At 45.2% G+C, this 25,874-nt stretch overlaps 1 protein-coding gene across 2 annotated transcripts in view; it reads right to left on the reverse strand.

The window, feature by feature from the left end:
- NID2 (nidogen 2) overlaps nucleotides 1-25,874 on the reverse strand; it is a 62,483-nt gene that overhangs the window by 1,840 nt on the left and 34,769 nt on the right. The window contains exons 9-20 of one of the 2 annotated variants that reach the window (XM_037503339.2): nucleotides 22,045-22,188; nucleotides 21,261-21,389; nucleotides 20,459-20,602; nucleotides 12,560-12,679; nucleotides 11,375-11,605; nucleotides 7,326-7,547; nucleotides 6,562-6,731; nucleotides 4,158-4,287; nucleotides 3,161-3,332; nucleotides 2,161-2,318; nucleotides 969-1,092; nucleotides 100-212 (exon numbers count right to left, since the gene is read on the reverse strand). In XM_037503339.2, coding sequence (XP_037359236.1) covers nucleotides 100-212; nucleotides 969-1,092; nucleotides 2,161-2,318; nucleotides 3,161-3,332; nucleotides 4,158-4,287; nucleotides 6,562-6,731; nucleotides 7,326-7,547; nucleotides 11,375-11,605; nucleotides 12,560-12,679; nucleotides 20,459-20,602; nucleotides 21,261-21,389; nucleotides 22,045-22,188 — 1,857 coding nt within the window. Of the gene's footprint in view, nucleotides 1-99; nucleotides 213-968; nucleotides 1,093-2,160; nucleotides 2,319-3,160; nucleotides 3,333-4,157; nucleotides 4,288-6,561; nucleotides 6,732-7,325; nucleotides 7,548-11,374; nucleotides 11,609-12,559; nucleotides 12,680-20,458; nucleotides 20,603-21,260; nucleotides 21,390-22,044; nucleotides 22,189-25,874 lie in introns of both variants that reach the window. The other variant, XM_037503338.2, reaches the window with a different exon arrangement.

Genomic DNA, 25,874 nt, shown 5'->3' on the forward strand with positions numbered 1-25,874 from the left:
CGGAAAAGTTAAAGTGGTTCTTACTGGTGGCAGTGGCTGTTAACTGGGCCAAGGAGAATCCTTATCTACCCTATTTATCCAGAGGAGCAGCATGTTTACCTGCTGGGCAGTAGGGGTAGACTGCAGTTATCCCGTAGAGATGAGATCGCTGCTCTGGGAGATACTCATCAATAAACTGGCCACTGTCTCTATTTATTGATATAACACCATCCCTGGTAAAGAAAGCAAGAGTGAGTACATTGGATTTTAGGTTGGATGTTGTCCGTTTCAACAAAGGACTATTCTGTGCCAACCTTTTAGAAAACATTTTTCAAGTTAACCAAGTGAGTTTTGACTCATTTAGATTCAGAAAACTTGACTGTTAGTGGTCCTCAGGTTATCCTCAGATCTTGTTAAAAATGCAAATTTGTGGGGCCTACAGAATCAGATTTTTCCAGGATAAGACCCAGAAATGTGTCTTAATGAGATTCATTCGTCCACATCAGAGGTTCTAAAACCCTAGCTGCACAGTAGAATCACTTGAGCCATTAAAATACTGACTCCTGGGCCTCAGACCACCAGGGTTGGTAGACCAATGGTAGAAGACCTTAGAGATTGTTTTTATGTCCCCCAATTCTTCCATAGTAGACAAAGACTGCAATGTCATGTTTAAAAAAAAATTTATCTACATAGTAGTATACTTCGTCATACCACTTAAGGGTAGTCTTATTCTATGAAAGTGAAATTTACATCAATGTACTCTTTCTGGATAGTTGATAAGCTATATGTAAGCAATACCACTGAATTTTTGAATAATATAAAACTGACTCTAGAAGCAGTAGTATTGAATGTTTTCTACTAAAGAGATAATGAAGTGAAAACTTCCTAGAGGGCTTAATTACTTAAGTCACTGACATTTGGTAAAACAAGGGTTTTGTCCTCCAGAACAATCTGCCTTGTCAGGCCTGTCCAGAGTGTGTTAGGCTCACCTCCTCCAGTCTGTGTGGTAGAAGTGATCTGCGTAGCTGACGATATTGAAGGGGTAGTTAAGGTTGTTTTGAATGACACGTCGTCCAGTTCCGTCAGGTAGCGTACACTCCAGCTTTTTGGTTCCTTTTAAAACATCAGGAAAAAAATGAGACCCTTCATACTATGAAAGTAAAAAGCTCTGCCAAAATAATTGCAGGTAGAATTCTTAAAGGAAACAGTATTCTATTCCCATTTACAGTCAAATTAGAAACTAAAATTTCCTATTTAATAGTCTTCAGTTTGTTATGCTACTCTATTGTAAAATTGAGCATACAGAAATCTGACAATTTAGTCACATTTACTTAAATAGGGCATTAGAGATGATTGTCATAAACAGGGTATCTGTAAGCAATGTATAATAGTCAAGGTTGCTTTTAAACTAAAATCCTGAATTTTTTAAAGAGTCGTTTTCAAGGTAGGAATAAAAAGTAAAATGGTTACATGGCTCATTTTTTCAGTGTAAAGGAAGCAGTCTTGAGATTTTTACAGTAAAACAAGCCAAGAATTTCCCCAAGTTCCACACTTCTAATAGAACCCTGATTTAAATTGCAAACACTTTTTAAAATGTAGCTGTTGCTTAGACATCTATCTGCATGACAGTTCCTTTTAGATTATGACTTGGCTACATAGCATCTTTTCAGTTGTGCTAATAATGAAATCACACAACACAAATAGATAATCCTGGGTTTTGACAACCCAAATTTCTGAAGGAAGCCAATCCTGCTATATCACTTTCAAAGAAAGGACTTCAGCATACTAGCCTGCTCACTGTTAGAATAACCAATATTTATAAATGTTATAATGGCCCCAAAAAAAATCTGTTCTACAAGATATTTCAATATAAAAAGTATGGCAAGTGTTCATGTGGGGGAAGGGCAGGTAATACAAAAGAGTTGGACGTACTACAGACTCCCAAATTTTACTGCGTATTCACTGTCCCCTCCCAGAACACCCAAGGAATATATTTTAAAAGTCACTACAAAGCATTCTTTTATAAGTTCACAGATAAAGGCATAGCTGATATACTGTGGTGGTATATATTTAAGCAAGAAGTTCTAAATGATGGGATTTGGTTTTGTTGTAAAATCTGTTAGAGGGCTCATACGCACAAATCTGAAGCATTCTGTAATTATGTTCCATCACTAGTGTTACCTGCATCTGCCCAACAGAGCATTTTGGAAAAAGGGTCAAAGGTTAAACCATTTGGTAGTCCAATGTCTTTGTTCACCAAAATTCTTCTGTTTTCCCCATCTAAAGATGATGTTTCAATTTTAGGAGCTTCTCGATTCCAGTCTGTCCAGTACAAGTTGCTGTGAATAAATTAAATGGAATAGAGAAAGATACATTTTCCTTAGTGTGTAGAACCCAAAGTTCAGAACCACATCAGAGGCTTTTCATTAATTATATGAGTTAAAAAAGACTGGTACAAATTAAAAGTTTTCTTTACTGATTTGAGAAATTCTCTGAATTTCATTTGGTAGAAGCCCCATTAGCTATGGCAAAAGTTGCTTCAGATAAAATCCTTCTCAGTTCTAACAAGTACTGAAACACTGACCACGTCCCACTTTGTAACTAACTGTAGTAACTCATGAACAGCAAACATTTTTCGCTTGACTTTGGCTACAGTGGAAATGGGGCCAGAAAAGAATGCTAGGTGTCTTGAGTGTTGCTTCCTTAAACTGTTTAAATGGACGTGAATCCTATTGTGACTTTAATACTGTGATTTCCTAACACATTGCTGAAGAAGGTCTACCTCACCTAGTTTGGGATGTCAGACAGGCCCTTTTCTGATCACCTGACCCAAAGTAGTGCCAGCCCCTCCATGTTCTCTATCTGAATTCACCTTTTTTTTTGGTGGCGTAGGAGGCTGGCTGTCTCCTTAGGCTGCACCATGCATGTCTGAACCAGTGGTCACTGCAAATAATTGTTTATTCTTAGTTTACAGTCTGTCTTCTTCCTACTAGAATGTCGGCTTTGTGAAAGAATACATTGAACCTTATCTTTGCCCACAACAATGTCTGACACCTAGATCTTCAGTAAATAATGTTAATGCAATTGAGCTTCCACTCTCTGACCTCCCCACACCCCATGTAAAATCTAAGGGCTTCAGATCAATATCTACAGGTAATAGAAATAGGTAAGCCCAACTGACCCTCGGATTGGATCCACAGCGATGGCTCGGGGGTTCACCAGGTCGGTGTGGAAGAGGACTTTGCGCTCAGAGCCATCTAGCTTGGCCTTCTCGATCTTATCCAGACCGCTGTCCGTCCAGTACATCGTTCTACGGAAGTGATCAATGACAAGTCCTTCGGGGCTCATGAGACCTGGAGATAAAGGCAGAATTGGCGCATTTGCAGGGTATGGAAGTTAAACGTGAAGTGTAATCAATCTATTATGTGATCGATTAGGTGATCTATTGTTTGAACAGTGTCCAGAGAATCTCTAAAGTCAGAAGAACCGAGTTTAGACATGGCAGAAAAATTTCCTTTCTTGTTATCTCTAGAGTAACAGGCCTGCCCACTTGATGGCACCTGGCATCCATTGTGTAGGACCGGGCAGCATAAACTGTGGCCACTCCCTGAATTCTTACTTCCTGTGAACCCTTTCTGTGTTTTTTTTTTTTTTTGGTTTGTTTTTTTAAATATTTATGCATACAAGAGCTGGGGCATAGGCCAGAGGTGTGGGGGGTGAGAGGATCCACCAGAGACCGAGTGGGGAACAGAATAGGCAGACTGACTGAAATACACTGCTGAGGGGAGCAGCGGGCAAGCCAGGAGAGGTCTGCTGCACCATGTGGGCTGCTCCCTGGCTAGCTGGGGATCGAACTCGCACTGCAGTGGCTACAGACAGCCTCATAGGCTGCGCCTCAACCCTGCTGCGCTACCAGAGGGGGTCCCATCTGTGAGTCCTTTCTGTTGAGAAACAGGGCTTCAAGAGAAAGAGCGCACAGTAAGAATTTACCTCATTCCTTATGAATGAACATGTTTGTTTACAGAAGGGCTGATTTGTTTAGCTTAGTAAAGTGATTTGCATAGAACTTAATCTTCCTTGTTAGATGAAAATAGGTGAGACTTTGCTATTAAAAAAAAGGCAAGTAACTGGGAAATAGTATAATCAATTGAAAGTATCTTCTGGGTGAAACTGCTGACCTGAGTTAATGATCGTCTCGGGCTCTGCTCCTGGTTCCAGACTGGCACGGCTAATTGTCCGTCCAGCAACGTCTGTCCAGTACACCATCCTCTCCCGGCAGTCATAGTCAAGTCCCACGACTATCGAGCCCTTTATGGACCAAAACACAGAGTTGGAAGAATTAGGATCTCCCATAGTTCACTTAAGGCTGGCTTCAGTGAACAGCCCGGTATGGCATTCTCTCGGGCAGCTAAGGAAAGTTTAGATATGTGGACTGTAGAGGTGGCCTTCCTGGGATCAAAGCCAGGCTCAGATACTTACTAGCTGTGTGTGTGACTTTGGTACTTAACCTCCATGCCTTGGTTTCCTCATCTACAAAGCAAAGATAACAGCACCTACACTTCATATGGCTACTTATGAAAATTAAATACTTGAAAGGGTCCTAATCAAGACTTAGTTTGCTCTGATAAGCACTATTGGTGGTGGTGGTAAGAACAAAGGCGATAAAATGAAAAAAAATCAGCCCTTTTAGTGATTAGAGGTCAAACATCAATCTCACCAAAGTCCTTAATATTTTATTCGGCTCAAACTTTTTGCTTTCAATGTTGCCAGTCCTTTTTAAAAGAGCCTTTCTAAAATTTTCCGACATATATTAAAATCTAATCTCCTTTCCCCTCCCCTATGAGTGTATCTTTCCCTTCACATGAGGTACAGTCACTTATACATCTTTGCTTCTACTACTACTACTATTTTCATGAAAAAGAGTCTGAAATTTGATGGGTTAAAGAGTTGGGAGATGGCGATCACCCAACCTCACTAAAAAGATCACCCCTCTTTCCATGTTGCTAAATAAATGACTAAAAAAATTTGTTGTGAATCAGTCTGATACTTCTTTCCAAAACTCCACACAGTACTTGTTTCATTCAGTTTCTGATGCAGACTGCTACTTCGAGAAGCCCAGCAATGTGCAAAGCCAACAGCTATGGGCCATCTGGCTGCCTGAGACGCGCCAGCTCCCTGTTGCCTAACAAAGCCTCCTGGGGCTACTTGACTTGTGCCTCTGGAAGAGGAGTCAGGATAAGAAACACTATGAAGTAGAATTTTGGGCCTTTGGAAAAATGTGCAGTTTGGATGGCGGGATCTGAAGGTCAAATACAATTATGCTCGCAAAGATGTCTCTTGGCAACAGTACACATCCACAGGGGCTTCCATTAACCCAGGGAATCATGGGACCTACTAACCCACATAAAGACTTAAAAGTTCCTCAGAGAAAGTCTCAGTTGATGTAAATTTCCCCAAGATGTACCTATACTTCTTGCTCCATTTCTCTTATTTCCATCACTACCACCACTACCTATACCCCTACAAGTTCAGATATTCAGTGGAGTCATCCCTTGACTAGAATAGATGGTTGGTGTGGAGTAATTATAATTTCTTAGTTTCTGCCTCTTAGAGAAACTCACAAAACAGCTTGCTACCATTTGTGAAACACATACAAACTCAAATCTTGGAAGGGAAAAATGCACCTTTTGCTGATTATTAGCTGCTTGAAAACATTTTTGGAACCAAATAGGAATTAGTTCATTAACGAGAGAACACTTAAGTCCTCAGTTAATGTTGATAGGTTCTTGGAAACTGACTTAAAAGCAAATCGACATTAAAAACACATCCTCATGTTACTTCAGTAAAAAAATTAAACAGAAAGGTTCTCTAATGTTATTTTGTTCAGCATCGGCCATATTTTTTCTCATCAAGATTATAACAAAGTAATGTTAAAGAAATGATGTTTATTTTAAGTTTCAGTGCTTTCTGGGGAATTCTCCGTTTTAGAGAGAAGAAATCCCTCTTCCAAAATGGAGAATCTTGGCAATAGGGAGGCTGGTGACTCAAGTGGCAAGCATCTTCGAGGGAAAGCTCAGTCTGCTCCTTTCCTAGCATCAGGCTTGTCCCACCCAAATCTTCATCTCTGAAGAAGTCAGGAAAGAAAATAGACTGATCAACAAAACCAAAAAGGGAGGGGCTACAACAGTGAGGCGGCCATTAATTAATTTCCACTTGGGATTCTCAACTGATCACACAAACCTCCCCCTGCATAGAGTCTTCCAGTCATTTTGATTTCCAGGATTTCTAGTGATGTCTGTGGCATGGAGAGAACCTAGGACTTGGTTATGCTGCTGTCCACTTTCTCGCAGATCTCCGTCCATATCTTGACAACTGAAATTCTTTGCACTTACCTGAAACCATGAATCAACTAGAGAGAGTGACCTTGGTCAGCCATGACTCCCAAGGAGCAGAGATCCCCACTTTATGCAGGGATGGTGTCAGGCCCTCCCTCCTCAGGCCCTTGCCCAGAGAGATGAGCCACTCTGGGCCCCCAGGAAGCCCCGTACAGCCCCGCTCCCCAACAAGAGAAGTCCACTTTACATGCAGGGACAGCAGGGTCTTGGCAGCATCCTTCTGAAGCCTGGTGCCATTGAGGGGCAAGTGGCCTATCTGCTGGCCCTGGGCATAGAGGAGGAAGGTCCCCACAGATGGAGGGGTCACATCAGGCCGGGGCGTGGGCCGGACCGTGGGTGGAGCAACCGTGGGTATACCTGGCATGGGAAAGAGTAAGGGGGTGGGTATGAGAACAGAAAGGGATACAGGGTAGTGGGGAAGAGGGGAAGAAAAGTTATTTTCCCACATACCCGAGCCTCCAAAACATCAAAAGTTCTTCACCCTAGACAGATGTACTCCAGATGTTCCTTGAAAGAAATTCTAATTTCTAGATTTTTTTTCCCAAGGATCAATTATGTAAATCAGTGCCAATTATGGAGGAAGACAACAAAACATTTCCCTCTGAACAAAGCAGATTTTTTTTTCACTTTAAAGGAAAAAGACAGCTAGAATTGTGTCAGCTTTTCTTTGGGACCTCAGGGTGACACAAGTTCTTTTTCACCCCAGGCTGGGGAGGGGGAGTAATTATATAGTTAGCTGAGTTCCAGATGTTCTAATTACTGAAACTGCTAAAGACAAAAGCTTATATTAAATCCAAATTGGGATCTTGGCTGGACCAGATTACGAATCAGCACACTTCCAACACATTACTTCCTGTGCCCCACGTGCCCCACCTTCCCCACCTTCCCCTGGTGGGCAACTTCCCTACAGAAGCGCCTCCGGTGGAGCTGAGGGCTGTCCTGGGTGCTTACATGCAGGGGTGCTGCCTGGCTGGGAGCGGGTGCCTGGCACCTCTCGGCCATCCTTGTCCACACACCAGCAGAAGTCACTCTTCCCGTGGCACTGCAGGGGAGTGAAGTGGCCCAGCTCATCGCACTGGGGCACGTACTGGTCATCCCGGGGCGAGCCGCCATAGTGCTCCAGCAAGCTTTCCCTCCAGCGCTCACAGACGGTCCGGGGCCTCTGGGTGGGCTCTGAGCAGATGCGGAGAACAACTTTGATTGTGAGCCAAGGACAGAATGCAGCATGCAGATCAAGACTCCCCCCTCCCTGGCCACCTGGCCTTCCTCCTACTATCCATTAACAAGGCCCCAGCCAAACGCCTGGATTCTGGACCACAGTAGAGCAGAGCTCAAAGTTCCCCTTGGGAATCAAGAGGAAGGTTGTCCCAATGGAGAGGATTTGTCATCAGGGCCGTTGCATCAGGACAGAACAGGGTGCACTTAGCCTGGGAGGGGGGACGGTCTCACTCAGGCCACAGAGGCCCATGCACACCACTCCTCCTGGATCCCAGGCCTCTCCTGACAGCACTTGTGGGGGCTGTCCTTGGGGACTCAATGGCCTGCATGATATTTAAAGTCAGTTCTTATTTTCCCACTTGCTTCCAGCCCAAGACCTGCATCTGCAAGGATTATCTGGAGACTGGCTGGTGTTACGTCTTAGGACGTCTGACTGGATGCCATCTTGCAATGCTTAGCATCTGTCCGTTGGGAAACCACACTGTACTAATGCGTGTGGCATAATGGCAAGCAACTTAACACTGAGAGACAGTTCCTAGAAGGCCTTGGCCACCTGCTCCTGGATGATCTCAAAGCTGAATCTTTTTCTGCAGGCTCCAGCTTCCCACCGTCTTGCTCTGTCCCATTTTCTCCAGCACGTTCCATCTCCTCCACAGCTCACCACGATACTTAAACTTCTGTTAACTTTTCCCGCACAGCAGTTTCTCTGCCTGCAGTTTTCTTGAAGACAGCTTCCATGGGACCGAGATGCAGTCCCAAGGACTGCTGCAGACTACAGAAATAACTTGTTCGGCCAGCTTGAAAAGATTACCAAAGGGAACTTAAATAGAAGGCGCTTCTCTTTTTTAACTCCTGCAATTCAAAGCCTGTGATGTGTAGAATTATATGGCAAGTTATCTCGATACCGCCATTTGGATATATGTCTCAGAGAAGAGCTGACAAAAACCGGGTCCCTGTACCGCCCCTCAAAGCTGCTATCCCCTCATCTTTTCCCGATCAGTAAATTGCAGCTCTGTCTTTGCCTTGGTCAGGCCCAATCATCCTTGACTCTTCCTCTCACTTTCCACATCTGCTATTTCATGTCAGCTCTACCTTCCCTTACATTCTGAGTATCTTCACTTTTTACCTGTCTTCTCCACTCCCCTCATCAAGCTCCCATCACCTGGTGCCAGGATTCCACTGGCTCCCCTACTTACAAACCCCTTCTCACCTCACACTGTAAGCTCAATCAGCAGCCAGAAGAACCCTCTAAAACACAAAGTCGTTTTCTGTCTCTTTTGGTCAAAGCCTCCAATGTCTTCCAAGAACAAAGTTGGAAACTATTCATTTGGGTTCAGCACTTACAACTCCCTCTAGGAAAGCAGGAAGGTGGTAAACAAAAGCCTCAGTGTCCAAACTCACCAAAAAAACACCTCAGGTCTGGAGAGCAGGTGCCCTCTAGTTCGCCTCTATAGCTCATGACCCATGAAAAGAAAATCTCTCTTTAAAACACCACGGAGAAAACAAGAGTCTGACTTTCTTATCCAGTTGTGTCTCAGAGAATCCAGAAAGAAAAATGCCATTTCCTCAAACATTTGCTAGTCACGGCAAGGTAGGGATCTCTGGACAAATTCCCAGGGCCGCCCGGGTCCACATTCTGAACTCAGAGGATCCTTTGTCCACCCACTGAGGGACATCTCTTGGGGATGCAGACACAGCACAGACAGCCTCGGGAGATGGTGCCTCCTGTCACTCGTGTGGGCATCCCTCCCGGTCCTTGCTATTTGTAACTACTTCTCAGGCCAGCCACGAATCTATTTCTCTTCTGTTTCTGGCTGGCAGGGTTTGAGATACTTTGAGATCTTGGGCACGATATGTTCTCTCCCCTGCATGCTGACCCCCTTATGCAGATGAGACTCATCAGAGGTGGCAGCCAAGGCCCAACCAGTGCCAGAGGAGATGCCTGGGACATGGGAAAGTCTGCACCAAAGAACGAGTCCCTCTTTTAGTCATTAACTTCTCATTCTCTTGGCTCCCTTTTAAATCATTGTCCTTAACACATGCTTGTCTTAATAAATTTAATATAATTCTGAGCCATTGCCTTAAGGCACCTCCCAACCATCTGATGCCTTCAAATTCCAGCTGGAGTTAGAACTAAGACTTTAAAGAGTAGGCATGAGTGGAACAGGATTTCTCTGTATTTTTTCAGACCTGCAAAAACATTTCCCAAAAATAGGGACAGAGGAACTAGGAGAGTCACTGTGGAAACCTGCGCATACATCTAGATCAAGCATTCTGAATTTGTCTGTGAGCCTTAGAACCAGCAATAGCCTGGCCATCAGTTAACACGGAGTGGCCTGAAACTGCCAGTAATTCTCCAGCCATTCTTACTCTCATTAAAAGCCAAGATTAACATCTATTGAACCCCTTTCAATAATGAAAATGGATCTTTGAATAGCAAGCTTGTGGATGTAGGAATCATCTTGGCTAAAAGAGTATTACAACAACTACATTTTTCATAGTAAAGTTCTTCTGTATTTAAAGAAGTTCTTCCCATCTTTGAACAATTCCAGAGACACTTGCCTTGGCAACCTGTGGCTGACATGAACTGTGAGCCCTTGATAATCACACCCCCTACCTGAACTGTGGTCACCAGGTTAGCAGACATGTCCAGCATTCAGGCCACCAGAAGAGGCCCCTGAATCTCTCGGGAAGGTGGCCAGGTCAAGAGTGATTCTCTGGTAACAAGTTGGGCCTGGCTAGAGTGAACTGGGGTTATCAACTTAGGGCAGATTACCTGGATTTGCCCAGAACTGTTATACTTATTTTTCCTATTGCCATTAACATAGACTTCAGACTGTTTCCTGCAGTTCAGAAGGCAGAGTTAAGGGATATGAAGTTATACGAAAAGGCACATATCCTGGACGCAAGGCTGCATGCCAAGATTTTAGCTCAAAGATTTCCCCTAAGCTGCCATAAGCGATCCAGAGCTGTAGCCTCAGTCTCACATGTCTGTCTCTGTCACATGAGTGTGGGCGAAAGCTGTTCCTCATGTCACAGGGTGCTCCCCAGGGAAAGGGGAGGTAAAGCTAGAGAAGTCTGGGGTAAGGAAGATCAAGAGGACCTGGAGGAGGCGCATGGAGCAAAGAGACATGTGAAGAAGCCACACTTGCTTTTTGGCCTTGGACTTGTCCCAGGGCCTTGGGGGACCAGGAGACAGGTGAAAGCAACAGAGAGGTGAGTGAGAGACCTGTGGAGAGGCCGGCCATGGCAGTCTTTATCTTGACTTGGATTTTTATTTTGCTCTCTTTCTTCCAGACCCACCTGCCCTCTTCTACCTCTTTCCCAGGGATCCCCATGAGCAGGCCCCTTACCTTAGACTTGTGACAAGCTTTTGGGCCTCAGTGCTCTGGGTGGCCAACCCTATTTGGCTGAGGATTTACCCACAAGGGATGGATAATTTAGGGTGTTTAATTAGAAACTATTTTAACTCTATCCTTTCTCTTCTCTTGATTGCACACTAATTGTACTAAAGTTATTTTCCATCAAAGGTCTTACACACTAGAATATGTTTTGTCTTGATGCAATGGATGGCAAAACCCACTTAAAAGCATCCAGATTTGGGGGGTCCTGCAGTGCCCGTCCTCCTGCCCGATAATATTCAGAGGAGGTGGCTGTGAAAGGATGGTGCTCAGTTCTGAGATGACCTGGGCAGGGCTTACCACCCACCCTGCCCTCAGTGCCAATTTGCCTGTTGAGCCCCTGGCCTCAGCTGGTTCAGGCTTCTCTCTCGGTTGGCTCACCTGGTGGTCCGCAGTGCGGTGGCGTGGAGCCGGGTGGAGTCCGGGTGCCTGGGACTTCATGACCATTGGGGTCCACACACCAGCAGAAGCCAGTGCTGCCATGACACTGCAGTGGCAGGAAGTGGCCCTGATCGTCGCACTGGGGGATGTGGACCCGGGCACCAGGATAGGCGTACTGGGCCTGGGCGCTGCGGCGCTGGTGTTCACAGGGTTTCAGTCCTGAGGCGGGGTCTTCTGGTACCAGGGCAGAGGAAAGGAAAAGGGAAGTAAGAAATACTGCAACACATCCACTTTTCACCACCCTGTCAGGTTTTTTCCCTCTGTAATTGGAAGACAGCATGACATGGAGAAAATAGCAAGGTGGGGATCTTGGAAGCCAGTATTCTCCAGGTAGCTTTTCCTCTAGCGACCTAGTGATAATTTCCCCCTGATTCTCGCATTTTACCCTATCAATCTCTAGTTTGACTATACTGTAAAGCAGCCCCTCCCTCAGCCCTCAAGGTCCTATTGTCATTGAGTAAAATGAGGAGCAGCCCACAGCTTCCATCCAAACATCCCAAGAGACTCCTGAGAAAACAAGTAAAACCCCCACCCCGCTGCAGTTCAGAGTAGCTCTCATTTAATAAGCTTGATACGTCACCTAAATCCATCTATCAAGGCAAAGCAGATCTTGAGTAGTTAGCCAGAAAAGCAACTACAATAGATGGGTGATGCCCCTAGTCTCCCAGAAAGCTAATAACCAGTGAACTATCAGTAAACTAGGCAGAAGGTAACTGAGAAAAAAAAATCCAGAGCCGTGCAGTGGTTGAACTCTGGGTTGCGAAGCTGCCCGCAGCCTCTGCAGCACCGGTTCAATCCCCGGCTGCTCCCCAGCCACCGGAGGAAGGTCCCACATGGCGCACAGACCTCTCCTGCCCCCTGTTGCTCCCTTCAGCAGTGTACTTCTGGTCCTTCTGCCTGCTCTGCTCCCCGCTCTGGCTTTGGTGAATTCTCTCACCCTCCCGCACTTCTGACTGTACCCAGTGCTTGTATAAATCAATCAATCAATCAATCAATCAATCAATTAAAAAAAACAGAGCCTAAAAAAATCCACCAACTAGCTCTCAGACCTGGACAAATCAGGTAAAGTGCCAGAGAAACCACTCCCGTCTCCTTCCATTCTATTTCTGGTCTTCCAGCCCTTACCAGGTGTGCACTGGAATCCATCCCCCTGATATCCAGGTTGGCAACGGCAGGAGAAGGAGCCGGGGGTGTTATAGCAGGTAGCCGAGGGGTGACATCTGTCTTCTGCACATTCATCAACATCTGCAGAGGGCAGGGAGGGGAGAAGGAGGACAGCATGACGTCACTGCCTACAGTCTGCTGTTGAGTGGCCTCAGTACACACGCATCAGTGAGGGGCACTTCAGGAGGCCTGTGGTCAAGAGCAGAAAAACGCTGACACTGACAGGCAAGCTTAACAGTTAAAAGGTGAGGGCCCTGTGAGTTAATAACAGACAAAGAATGTGCAGCATGGAAATCAGATGCATGGTCACTGAGAGAGAAAATACCCCACGCCTACCTCTAGGGTATCTCTCATCTACAGTGAATTCCAGGAAGTTGTTACTCTTAGACCAAATTTTAGACTATAAATCATCCATTTCCTCTCAGTAACACTACAATAAAGATAAATATATGCAACAATGGGTTTTTTTTTTCCTTTCATTGTTGGCAAGATCTCTCTCTAGAGTTACAGATGCAAAGAAGCTGACGAGCCACCAAATATTTTTTTGACTAAGTTAGAAGCATGCATTCTTACCTAATCAGGGCCCAACTAATTTAGAATTTTTTTTACTTTCCACTTTTAAAAGAAATGGAAAGTTTTTGAAACAATACATAAGCAAGAAAATCTAAAACTTTCAGGCTTAGCTGTACAAATAGGTCAGGTTTTTTTCACTTTCCACAAGGTACCCTAAAGATTAACTTTCAGATTTCTGCAAAAAAAAAAAAAAACAACTTCAAACAAAAGCCAACTTATATTTATCTACTGAAATCAGCATATGCTAACAGTAGCTAGGCAAGTACCTCCCCCCACCCAAAGCAAACTGAGAGTGGAACTGTCAATGATGGGAGAATAGAAAACCTAAAGGAGGCATCAAAAGACTAAAACCTGACTCACACAAGGAGGTGGGGGTAGAGAGGATTAATGTGACCATTAACCCAGCTACAGAAATCAAGATCCTTAGGCTCCAGTGCCTTATCACAAGGCATAAGGCCCAAGCAGGTATCAGACGCTGTAGGGAGTTTCTGGAGCAGACACTCTGACCTGAGGGTAAAGATAAAGAGATTGGGCACATCCTGGAACGTCAGGTCCCTATCAGATTCTCATTGTTATCCAGAAACAGGCCACTCCACAAAGGAGTGAGGCCCTCCCAAAGAGAAAAAGACTGTATCAGTGCAATCTCTGCATTGACAGGGGGCAGTACTCCCTCTGCCCACCTGTGACTATGCAGGTGCTTCCATTCACCAACTGTCTCCTCTGCAGGACAGCAGCTTCCAGCCTGCCCCTGACCTGTCCCATGCCGGGGCTTCTCCTACTGACCTCCCTCAGCGGAGGCAGCTCTTCTCAAGGCCGCCCGCCTGTGACCATGCAGGCCTCTCAGCAAACCTGTCCCTCTCAGGACAGCTCTTTCTCCCCGCTTGTGTCTATGCAAGTGTCCTTCATTCTTCTGTCCCCTTTTCCTAATAAACCTGTTCCTTAACTATAACCAAGGTCTCTGTCTCGTGGAGACACTCGCCTGGGAAACTCACCGTGTGCCACTGAAAGGGAAGCTCTGGTGAAGCCTTTCCCAGAGTGAACCCAAAAACCCCGCACTCCAAAACCACATCATTAAGACCACTGTTTGAGATAAGCGAGCTCTGGAGACAGCAAATCTTCCCCAGTTAGAGGGAAGCTGGAGGTTGGAGGTCTGATCAAGGCTTAGCTGAAAAGTGTCACATTCCTCGATAATACTCAGAAAACACTGTAGAATTGTGTGAATAGGAATAAACGTGGGATGGGATGATAGTGTGAACCTTCAAAAATGGCAGTCTCAGGAGTGAACTGCATCACCTCACCAAAGCCCGTGGCAGGGACACTTTGGATCCAGGAACCAGAAACATAAACGGCCCTGACTTGGACATGAATGAACGAGGGGCAAAGAAGCCTCCTCCCCCAGCCTCCCGTGATCAGGGTGAGTCTCTTGGAGGTTTACCTGACACCTTTGCTATGGCCACACTCTCACTGAGGCACCTCCCTTGACTCAGGGGTTTCCCAGAACCAGTAAGAGGAACAGCTGTTCACAAAAGAGGGATCCCTTACACTGTAATTAGCAAGTTAGCATTCTGTTTATCCTCAGTATCAGGGGAGTTTTGTCAATGTCAATTAGTTCCCTTCAGTCCAAAAAAATTCCTGACTGTTCAAAACAACCACATTTAATGCCACCTAATGAGTTGAGGTTTTCTGCCCAGCTGAGTGGTTAGCCGACTTGGTCAGCTTCCTTTCTACCTACAAAAGGAGGAAGGTAGTTAGAAACTTATCTGCAAGGTCAGAGCAAACAAGGTGCTCTGGTTAGCGCCTCAGTTAACCAAATGAAAACAATTAGAATAACAAAACCCTATCTGCCATCTAATCAATGTGGGTTCTAAATTGACTTGGCCTTGCTTCTGTCTCTTTATCTGTGTAACCTGAATGCCCAGTTGGGCACAGCTGGTGATCATTCAGCTCCTGGGCCTGGAAGAAGCTGTAAAACTGGCTGTAAAACTGAAGCTATAAAAATTAACATCCTGCCAAATACAGGAAATTAAAGCTTTTTATGATACAGATGCTAAAAGTACTTCTAAAGGTAACAGGAACAACAGGCAATGAGAGGAAGCAGGAATTCCTGAGATACAGGGCCTATTTCTAGAACCCACGGACCAGTTTCTTGAGATTATATTTGAACTAAGAGGGGATTCCCCAGAGCTACCAAGTTATTTATGTTCTTAGAGTCTACAGCTTAGGAATTCGGTAAGCCCTGGAAGAGCGGCCACCCTCCCCACAAATATGAAGTCATGGGGAGACAGTAGCTGCTCTGAATGGGCAATAAGGAGAGACTGAAAGCAGCATCACAAGTGAGTCATCCTGTAACAGGGTGGTCCCCAGGAAAGGGGGAGGTTCCCTGCCCCACCCAAGGGAGGGTGGAGCTGAGCAGGAAGAGGAGAAGCTGCAGAAGAGACTGGGGAAGGAAGCAGGATGGAGCCAGAAGGAGACCTGGAGGAGGCGCATGGAGCCTAGAGACATGTGAAGAAACTGCATTTGTCTTTTGGTCGTGGACTGGGTGACACAGATGTGGGTGAGACCTGTGGGGAGGTGACAATGGCAGCTTTTATCTTGATGTTGATTTTGCTCTTTTCCTTCCGGGCTTGTCTGGTTGTTTCTGACCCTTTGCTGTGGGTCCCCACTGGAAGATGCTTTAGACTTGTGGCAGGCTTTGGGGTCTTGCTCTGGGCCGATCCCATATGGATGGACTTTTACCCACAAGGGGATGGGTAACTTTGGGTGCTTCATTTAGAAACTAGATTCTTTGCCTTACCTGTATTGTTTCCTAGTTTTATTAAAGTTCCTTTTCATTAAAGTCTCCTATGTTTTGTGTTGATGCGGCGAATGGCAGAACCCATTTAGAATAGGCAGGTTTGTGGGGTTTGGGCTGCCCCTCTCCCTGTCCTATAACAATCCTTGTCCCCAAGAAGCTGGAGGACGAGGCTCCCTGAGGTACAGTCCCAGGCACTTCTTGGGAGGACCTTGGGCATGTGAAGTGGGGTCCATTCAACCACCTCTGAGCTCAGAGGAGGTTGGGGCTTCTCCTCAAGAGTATGAACATTAAGCGGTCGGGAGAACTGGAGCTTGAGTGTGAAGAACAACTCTTCCCTATTTCACAAGACGTTAGGCGTGTGGAAAGACTTTCAGACCCTGGTGAGGGAGGGGCTTCCTTGTATCATCGGAGGAGGTGGCTGCCTTTTCCGCCCAACAATCACTGTTAGGGTCTTTACAAACTGAGCTCAAGACAACAGTGGTCAAGGCATAGTACAGCCCTTTACCATTTAGCTAGTGAAGGATGATTCCATCTCACTGCAATTCTCCATTCATCATCCATTAAGCTGGTAAAGAACCAGTTTGGAAAATGTGTTTTTAAAAATACCTCCATTTTGAGTTCATGCTTTGGTATTTCAACATTCTTCTCAATTTCCTAATTCTCAGCCCACACCCAAAACCAGCTGAAGTCCCTTCAGTGATTCCAACCCAACCAACTGGACTCTTGCTACCCCCCCTCCCCGCCCAACCAGAGCTAGTTTCCTTTTAAATTTCAGCAGTGAAATTTCCTGGCACCAATAGACCTTAACCCAGCCCCAGGCTCCAATAAAGGCTTCAGCCTGCAAGCTCTTGGTCATCACCTATTTAGTCAAGCACCCACTGCTTGTGCCCACGTACCTGAGTGGCCTACAGTGACCTCCCTCCTTGTGAGGACAATAAACTTCTATCAAGCCTTGTTTTCTTCCCCTCCTCTGTGCCCAGGCCACTTTACTTTACCATACCTCACCCAACATCTACATTCTTAGAACAGAAAACCTGAGAGCAAATCAATGCAAGTTGCTTCCCTCATGTCCTTCTGAGCAATGATGACTTTGGGTCATGAGCACCTGCACCCAGTTAAACTCATACTTGTTCCTCCCCAGAAAGGTCCTGACTCAAGAAAATCTGCTCTTGCACCCTACAAAACCACCAAGATCTATAAGGACAAATATGCTGAAAAATATAATATCCAGCTCACACCACTACAGGTTTGGAATCAATCTAGAAATCTAGATCACGGGGAAGCTGGAAAAGATTTAACTTTATTTGGCTAAAAGTTAATTCCTGCAGCAACTCAAGACAAGATGGAGAACCAAAGCTGAAAGCTTGGAAGGCAGCTACTGGGTAACTGCCTGGGGGAAGCAGGCTCTCAGGTGACCCTCAGAGAGTCCTACCTCTGAGCGTTCAGTCTTGTGACTCCCGCCTCCCTTGAGAAACTTGCTTCTAACCAAGATCCTAAGACAATATAGATGGGATGTCATTTTGTAATGACAGTTCCATCTCGCCCGTGTCCTTTCTGCACTGGCTTTCATACAGTAAATGACCTTGTTGGAGAGGGCAAGAAGCTGAAGGTCACTTCCAGGCAACAGCCAGCAAGACCCCAAGCTCTCAGTCCAACAGGCTTTGAGGATCTGAATCCTGCAAGGAACATGTAGGGCTCTTTCCCCGGCTAGGGCTTCAGATGAGACCCCGTCACTGCCAGACCTCTTCATTCCAGCCTTGTGAGCACCCAAAAGCAAAGCTCCAGCTAAGCCGTTCCCAGGCCCCTGACAGTGACAATAAATGTGTATTGTTTTAATACATTGTATCTGGGGCTAATTTGTTACATGGCAGGAAATAACTAATACACTGGAGAACAAACTAATTGGTTTGGCATATTTTAAGCTTGTGGGATCCAGAATGAATCCCTAAAAGTAGAAAACTAGACATAAAAGAGGGACCTTTGGAAAGGGCAGAAATCAACGAGAGGACAATTAATGGAACAATACTCAAATTCTCAACAAGGAAAAGTAGCCAATTTCAAGGGCCTCACATCACCCCAGAAAGCATCCAAAGTCTTACCGGACAGCCAGAGTTACAAGAAGGGAGAGAAAATGATTCCAGAAGGATAAATTAGGGAAAGCCACACCTAATGTCAATTAACATTCTAATTATAAACACCACACCTAAGCTGCAATTAATTTCACTCAAATTAAGTTCAACCAAGCTGCTTTAAATCAAAGCCTAAGTAATTAAATGCTGTAAAAAAGCATCATGTCTGCTGACTGGAGTAGCCAGATAAAATTTAATTATGAAAAATAATTAAAGACACCTTATAGACAAAGGTGACTTTTCTCTATGCATTTTCACTTCTTTGAGTCAGTAGGATGTTAAATCAAGTCACGAATGATAAATTCCAGAAGGGTGGGAAAAGCATTATTCCCACCATGAGTTTACCAGACACACAAGGAGCTGATGAACCTCACCCTGACCCCAAATGTGGGGTGGGCACCCTCCGTCCACAGAGATTATCAGTTACAGATGGTGATCTTGGGCTGGTCCATGAAGCACAAACCCACCTCATTCTAACTTGAGAAACATGAGCTCTGTCTAAAGCTGGGGTGTTATTGGGGGAAAAGAAACAACAAAAACCCAAGGCTGAAGTGAGCCACAGGTTTGGGTCATCTCCATACAAACTGTTTTCAAGAAATGGAACAGGGGAGCATCTGTAGAGCAGAAGTGGAAACAAAGAGCCAGGGTCAGACCAAGCCACGTGGCCTGCCGTATCTGGGAAGGAGTGGACGGCTGTGCTGCCCTTACACATTTGTTCTGTCAGTGACTGGCTTCAGTCTGCTGGTGCAGTCAGCCTGCACTGCTGAAACCAAGGGGAAAAAGGAATGGGAGAAGGATGTTCTAGAAGGGATTAGGGAAAAGTTCAACCAAATGGAATCAAACCTCTAGCGAGGAGGGAGAAGGGACCCGGGCTGTTTAGATGTTAAGTTCCCAGGAGCTGCAGGGCTGTTCCTAGCGATACAGCGGGCTGAGTGCACAGGAGCAGGATGGGCAGTAACTTGAGAAGAAAATTTATATTCCCCAAACAGACTTCTTTCTATTCCAAACCCTTTTCCCATCCGTCTATCATTCCCAGTGTCTCTTCTTTCTATCACAATTTGTGTGTGCTACTGAGAGCATGAAATTGAGTTTCAATTCAATCACAGGTCATGGGCATATTAGGAAATGTTTAGTGAATGTCCATTTATTGAATAAAATCTATTAAAACACTACTATAAATAGAACTGTTTAACACAATAAAATCTATTAAAATACTACTGATCCTGGTCTCATGAGTTTCTACCCAGAGTTAGGCCTACTTTTTATGTAGCAACCTCAGGCATATTTGTAAGTTAAATATGAACAGTTAGCACTGTATTCAGGCTTGGTGATTTTATAAAATTCTATATAAAGTATTAAATGGAGTTTGATTTCTGGGAGAAAAGGTTTGGGTAATTAGTTATTACTATCCTTTTATATCTATGGAGTTCTTCCTCCTGTTAGGGGGAAAAGGATGTCCTAAAGCTAATTCCATACAGGCTTTGTGGACTCCACCCCCACCCCAGGCCAAAGCCAAAGACGCTGGGAACTCCAAATCCCATCACCACCAAAGGGAAGGTGGCTGGGACCTGAGGGTGGGGTTAAGCAGCCAGGTTGATATAAAAGGCAGACACGTGGGCTTTGGGGGTCCCCCATTTTGGCTCTCCGCCAGCTCGCAGCGTCCGGCCAGCTCTGAGAGTGCCTTTGGGTTTCCAGGTCGGCGGATCGGGTAGGACGCATTAAAGACTTTATTTCCCTATTTTCTCCCTGAGTTGTACATTTTCCTTATTTCCTTTTCCCTTGTAAATAAACCTTTTATTAACCTTTTGTGTGTGTCTGTAGTGGAGTATTGATAAGTCCCTTTTAAGCGCGCGGGTGAGGACCCACAGCCAGGAACCCGTTCAATATCGGGGCTGCTCTATAACACTCCCTTCTCTGAGAGAGAGAAGGTAAAAAAATAGAAAGACTTGTACGTGTCTTTAGAGATGGCTTAAAATACTCCTTCCACCAGGGAAATAGTAGCAACTAAAAGTTAGGAACTGGAGAACTCAAACCATTAACCGGAGATAGAAAAGCAGAGACTTCCTAGAAGACGACCCAATGTCCACTAAGTCCCTCTGGCCATACAGGCTCCAAGGAGCAGAAGGCGACACGCTGGCACTGACTGCCCCAGCTCCAGCATTGTCCCCACCAGGGACAACCACACACACATCAACCCGGTCTCAGGGAAATCACCCTTGGCTCCCCCTTTGTCACTCAAAAAATACCTATTCTCTTTCTCTTTCAGCAATTCCAATGCTGTGTGGGTCAGAGAAGGGAGGGATCCTCTCTGAGAGAGGTGCTGGCTGTGTGGGGACACGCAGCCAAGGCGGCCTTGATACTCACCGGTGCAGACGTGTCCATCCCCGGCGTACCCGGGCAGGCAGGCACAGCTGAACGAACTGCCCCCGCGGTGAATGCACTGGGCCTGGCCCGCAGGCGCGCAGGTGTGACTGCCATCCTCACAGGGGTTGGCCGGGGGAGCAATCACTGAAAAGAAAAGGCCAGGATGTGCAAGGGCTCAGGCCTACAGGGGGGGTGGGGGTGGGGGTGGTACGAGGTGTTCCTAGCACAGAGGTCTGCACAGAGGTTTCTAATGATAACTACTACTTTTTATCCCATTAGATTAAAAATTACTTTTTTTCTATCACTATCTGTTTCTATCAATGGAATGACTCTGAAATTCTAGTTCATTGGATCGATTTTTAGGTACAAAATATATTCTTTGGAACTCTAGAAAAGGTACATTTATTCCAGATGAGGCTCTATAGCTAGTGAGGTGGGACAAGCATCTTTGAGTTATAAATCCCTTTCATTCTAGTTTGAGAAATATTTGATGTCTACCTAGAGCTGCTGGTATTTATTAGTGGCTCATAGTCTTGTTACACGATCAGGCTGATGCCAATACACACAGGGATGAGTATGAGGTGAACATACTCCAACACCAAAAACATCTATTTACAGGAAAACAACAATGACAAAATAAAAAGCAACACACACACAGAGAATAATTTTGGATTATTTCAAGGTAAACTGTTTTCTAGAAGACCATACAGCAGTTTCTCTAGAGCAGAAGTGGAGAGATTAATGAATAAAGAGTCAGGGTCAGTACCGTTTTGGTTAAAAAGAGGACTGCTAGGGCACTCACTGATGCAAGTGTGTCGGTCATCTGCAAACTCATAACCACTCCGGCATTCACACCTGTAGCTTCCCGGCAGGTTGATGCACACAGAGTTGGGGCCACAGCGATGGAAGCCTGTTGCACATTCATTTACATCTAACAAGAAAAGTTCTACTTAAACAAGAGGCTCACAAATGGAAGCTCATAAAACTGTTTTCTCGCCCACTCTGAGGCTTCAGACTAATGGAGGACTAAATACAAGTTGACAAGTAGGATTTCTAAGCACCAGATAGAGATGCATGTTGTAGATCATCTTAAATAGCATTTCACGATACTCAAGTGTGAACCACCTGGAGATATTTTGAATATGCTGAGAATTCTTTACACAATTACAAACATTTAGAAGAAAAACACTGCAATGGTTTTTCTTTCAAAATGTAAAGAAATTTCTATTGCTGCATTTTGAGGCTAAATAGGTAAAATAAACACAGTATCTGAAATTTAAAAGTGACCAGGAAATATACTTTTTAGTAAATGTAGAAAATACTTAACATAGGCTTAAAACTACAAAATTTAAGAACTCAAAACATCCAGGAATTACAACAGTGTTTTCTTTTCATAGTTCCAGCCCCAAATGTCTGTACCTTCAAGCTATCCTCTCAAATCTAACATATGCTTTAGTTTTTAAATAACTGTGTTTAGGCTAACAGCTGCTGAACTCACTGATCAATGGGGATCAGAAAGAGATTCTTTTCATCCATTAACATATTATGCACAAGGACATGAAAAAAACAGAGCAAATGGTTCTTACCCACACAGCTCCGTCCAGTTCCCTGGTACCCAGATGCACACTCACAGGTGTAGTCTACACCTGTCCCTGGAAGGCACCGAGCTGTTGTGTCACAAGTGTGACTCCCGTCATAGCAAGGATTCACTGGGGCAGGGGCCGAATCATCTGTGTGGGTAGAAAGGAAATAAAAGGAAGGAGATTGAGGAGTCCCATATACTCATCTGTGTTCGGGTGACCTTACTAAACTATCAGTATCCAGAGCCAATGTATTTTATCTGTATCACAGCTTTAAATTCCAGAATGGCTTCTAGATACAACTAACCTTTTAGAAGTTTACTCTATATACCACTTGCCTACTCTATATACTACTAACCTTGCTTATAGTGGGGCTTATGTCTAAGGGAGAAAAATATCTAACACAGGTCATCCTTATTTAAAAGTGCTTTTGCTCTATCATTTCCTGTGATTCTCAAGAGAATTCTGTGAAACAGACTGTCCTCATCCTCAGCAATTTTCAGATAAGGAAAAATTAAATGAGAGACATCAAAAAAATTTCCTGAATTCATAAAGCCAAGAAGTTAGGACTCATAACCAAGATTTCTAACTCTAAGCCAAGCAGTGTCTCAATAAAATTCACTATTTTGGGGGTCAAAATCATGCTTCTTAAAAGCTTTGTAAGATCAAATGAATAGGAATGATTTTGGACTCTTTAGGATTAATCTTGCCACAGAGTCAACCATCCATGAGGTAGCAATGATTGTTAACATCTGAAATCATCCTTAAAAAAGCCTTACTCTTAGATAGTATAATAACTACGTTTACTGAGATCTTATCTGCCAGGCACTGTTCTTCTCAACCCTTTACATTGAATCCTCATGACTATACTGCAAAGGCATTATCTTCATCTTCACTGCAGCACAGAGAGGTCAAGTAACCTGTCCAAGGTCACACAGTAAGTAGAGATGGCTCAAGCTGAGCCAAAAAGCCAGCAGTTTAGATCCAGAGTTCACGTTTTCTACCACTCAGCTACAACTACCTCCAAAGGAACTTCATAAAGCCCCCGAGTGCCTGTCTGGACAGCCAGCCTCGTGCCCGGCAGGCTCTCAACAGTTCTCGTTGCCCTAGTGCAGGGGCAGGGTGGCACAGAGCAGGATCTCTATGATTCGAGCAGACGGGTGAAGGAGGAATCCTGGAGCCCTCAGTGGCTTTTCAGGCTTTTACTGGGTTTACCAGGTACACAGCAGGAAGGGGTGTCGGGGGACTGGGAGGCTGGCAGGCCTCCCAGCCCCCAGCAAGTCTTCTTTCTTTCTGGGCTCTCCGGCCTTCTCTCATGGCCTCTGCTTCTCTGCTTGTTCTCCTTCTGGTGGTTCCGTTCCGCTCTGCTGGCGTCCCTGTGACACCACCCTAATAAGCCCCGTCTCAGCCCAGGTGAATCCCACCTACGTATATCCACACCCTACTCCAGGTGCCCGCCATCAGGCATGCCTTCAGGACTGCAGGGATCCATCATCAATCCTAATGGCGGGAAGGCAGAAAAGCCTGACAATTATTTACTCTACACCTAGGAATCAGCATCCCGGCATCTCAGGCGGACTCCAGCAGCACCACCTGCTTTGACTTCCTTCTCCTCCTGGGTTCCCTGTTTCTCTCTCACCCACATCCCCACACCTCTTACTTCATGTGGGCAACACTGCTCAAAATGACACCCGGTGGAGACCCAAGTGCTGGCTGCTGTTGCCTGCCTCAGAAGCTGGGCTTCCAGTCCTTCAGGAAGTCTGGACACCTCCCCAGCACTAACCCAGTGCCCGCAGTAGGACTCTCCTGATTTTCTTTGTGAGTCTGCCTGGGTTGCCTGGGCTGAGTCCCGGATGGGACACTCCGGCATTCTGGCAAACTCCTATCATCAACTTTATAAGCAACACCACAGAGCGTTCCCACAATGGAATATTCTCGTATTCGTTGATTCCTGTAATAGGGGCTTGTCCTTGGCTCACCTCAATATCATTGGATGGAGTAACAGAATCTTTGCCAACAAAATGCACCAGCAAATTGCTCCAGCACTTTTAATCCTGATGAACTCAAAAATTAAAAACTTCAGCATTAGCCTAGTTCCCTGTCATGCAGCCCCTCCCTCTGGATCCTTGGCCTGAGACACAACACCAGGGTTGTGGGCGTTGGGTTAACTTGTTCTAAGGACCAAGTTCCTGAGTCAGTCCCTGGCATGTGTTACCAGTTAATAGAAATGGAGGTAAGTTCTCACCAAAGGCCTGACTGAAGAACCCCATTCGCCCTCATTATTTCTCCACTTTAGGAGAAGATTCCATACAAAATGGTCATTCTACCCAGCTACAGCGGTAAGTGAACATCAAGATGTTTTAATGTAATAAATACCAATGCCGAGCCTTCTTGTTCATGCTTTCCAGCATCAAAATCTCACAGTGGTACATTCCAGCAAAGATTAGTGAGCATACCTGGGTGTGAAGGGCTTATCACTCTGCTCGGCATTAAAAGAAGAAAAATTGAACAACAGATGACTTGCAAATTTTGACAGGATATGCTAACGTACCTGAAACTGAGCAGAAAACATCCTTAATTGAAACTGACTTAAGTACCTTCCTGACACAACTGGCCAGGTAATTTGCAGAGCCCCTTGTTCAAAAGTTATTAAGAGCAGCAAGACGGTGATAGCAGACCATTAAACCAAGCGAAGCATACAGCCTTCTGAACACAGGCCCTGTTCAATGAATTAGGTTTCCAAAAAATTATTTAAAAAATAAATCTGGCTTGTATAAATAAATAAATCTTTTTAAAAAATTAATAAATAAAAAATAATTCTGGAACTTTTTGACTAGTCATTCTCTGGCTTGTTAGCCTTTCTTTTATTATAGTAAGTAGAGAATAGCAGTATCTTAAGACATTTTGTTTCACCCTGACCCTCTTAAATTGCTCTGACAGAGATCTGGAACTAATTTACTCATCTAATCAAGGGGAAGAGCAGTTTTCCTTAGAAAAACAGTCCGTTCAGCTTCACTAAATGGCTCTCTGCCCAACGTCTCCTCAACCCGTCACAGGAGCCCAGAAGGGGGACAAGGACAGAAAGCATTCCTGGATCCTGGTCTAGGACCCCATACAAAACAGCCAGCCCACACTCGAAGCTCAAACACTTGGGGAAGGCTGGGGGCTGGCAGCAGGCAGGGGCCTGGCTCTGATGACTCACTGGAAGACAACAACTCCCTTCCTGACCCTGGGAAACCAGCGCTCCCACCTCAGGTGCGGACGGCCCTGCCTCACACACATCCTACCAAGATAATGGCTCCCTCCGGAGCAAGTGAGACTCTTGAGAAGATACTGCTACACCCAGAGCAGAAAGAAAAGAGAGGTTTTCTTTCTTCTTTTTTTGTTTCTGGTCTTTTGTTTTCCCCCGTTTTTCTCCCGCTCGGGTAGAATGAGCAGTCTTCCTGTTTCGTGCAGGGCGGATAAAGCAGGGTGAGGGGCAAAAACACACATTCCCACTTTTAAAATTTGGTCTCAATTGGGAGGCAATCCCAAGACCAGCACAGTGTGGGGAGGATCAGTGTTGTGGGGGTTACGAGTGGGTTCTGGAACCGAGTCACTGCTGGGTGTGAAATGCAGCTCGCCGCTTTCTTGCGATGACCGCGTAACTGACCTCATGTCTAGACCTCAGTCTCTGTAAAGGGGGGCTAGAAATCCCCCTTTTGGGTAGGGCTTATTGGAATTAAATGACTTACAATAGCACTTGGCACCAAGTAAACTGTCCGTTATTATTTAGTAGGGTGGAAGGGGGAAGTAACCACATTCTAAAGGCAAGTTAGCCAGTCAGTGCCTGCCAG

Source organism: Talpa occidentalis, unplaced genomic scaffold (genome assembly GCF_014898055.3).
Source record: "Talpa occidentalis isolate TD23 unplaced genomic scaffold, MPIMG_talOcc4v2.1 talOcc4.11, whole genome shotgun sequence".
NCBI classification, from domain to species: Eukaryota; Metazoa; Chordata; class Mammalia; order Eulipotyphla; family Talpidae; genus Talpa; species Talpa occidentalis.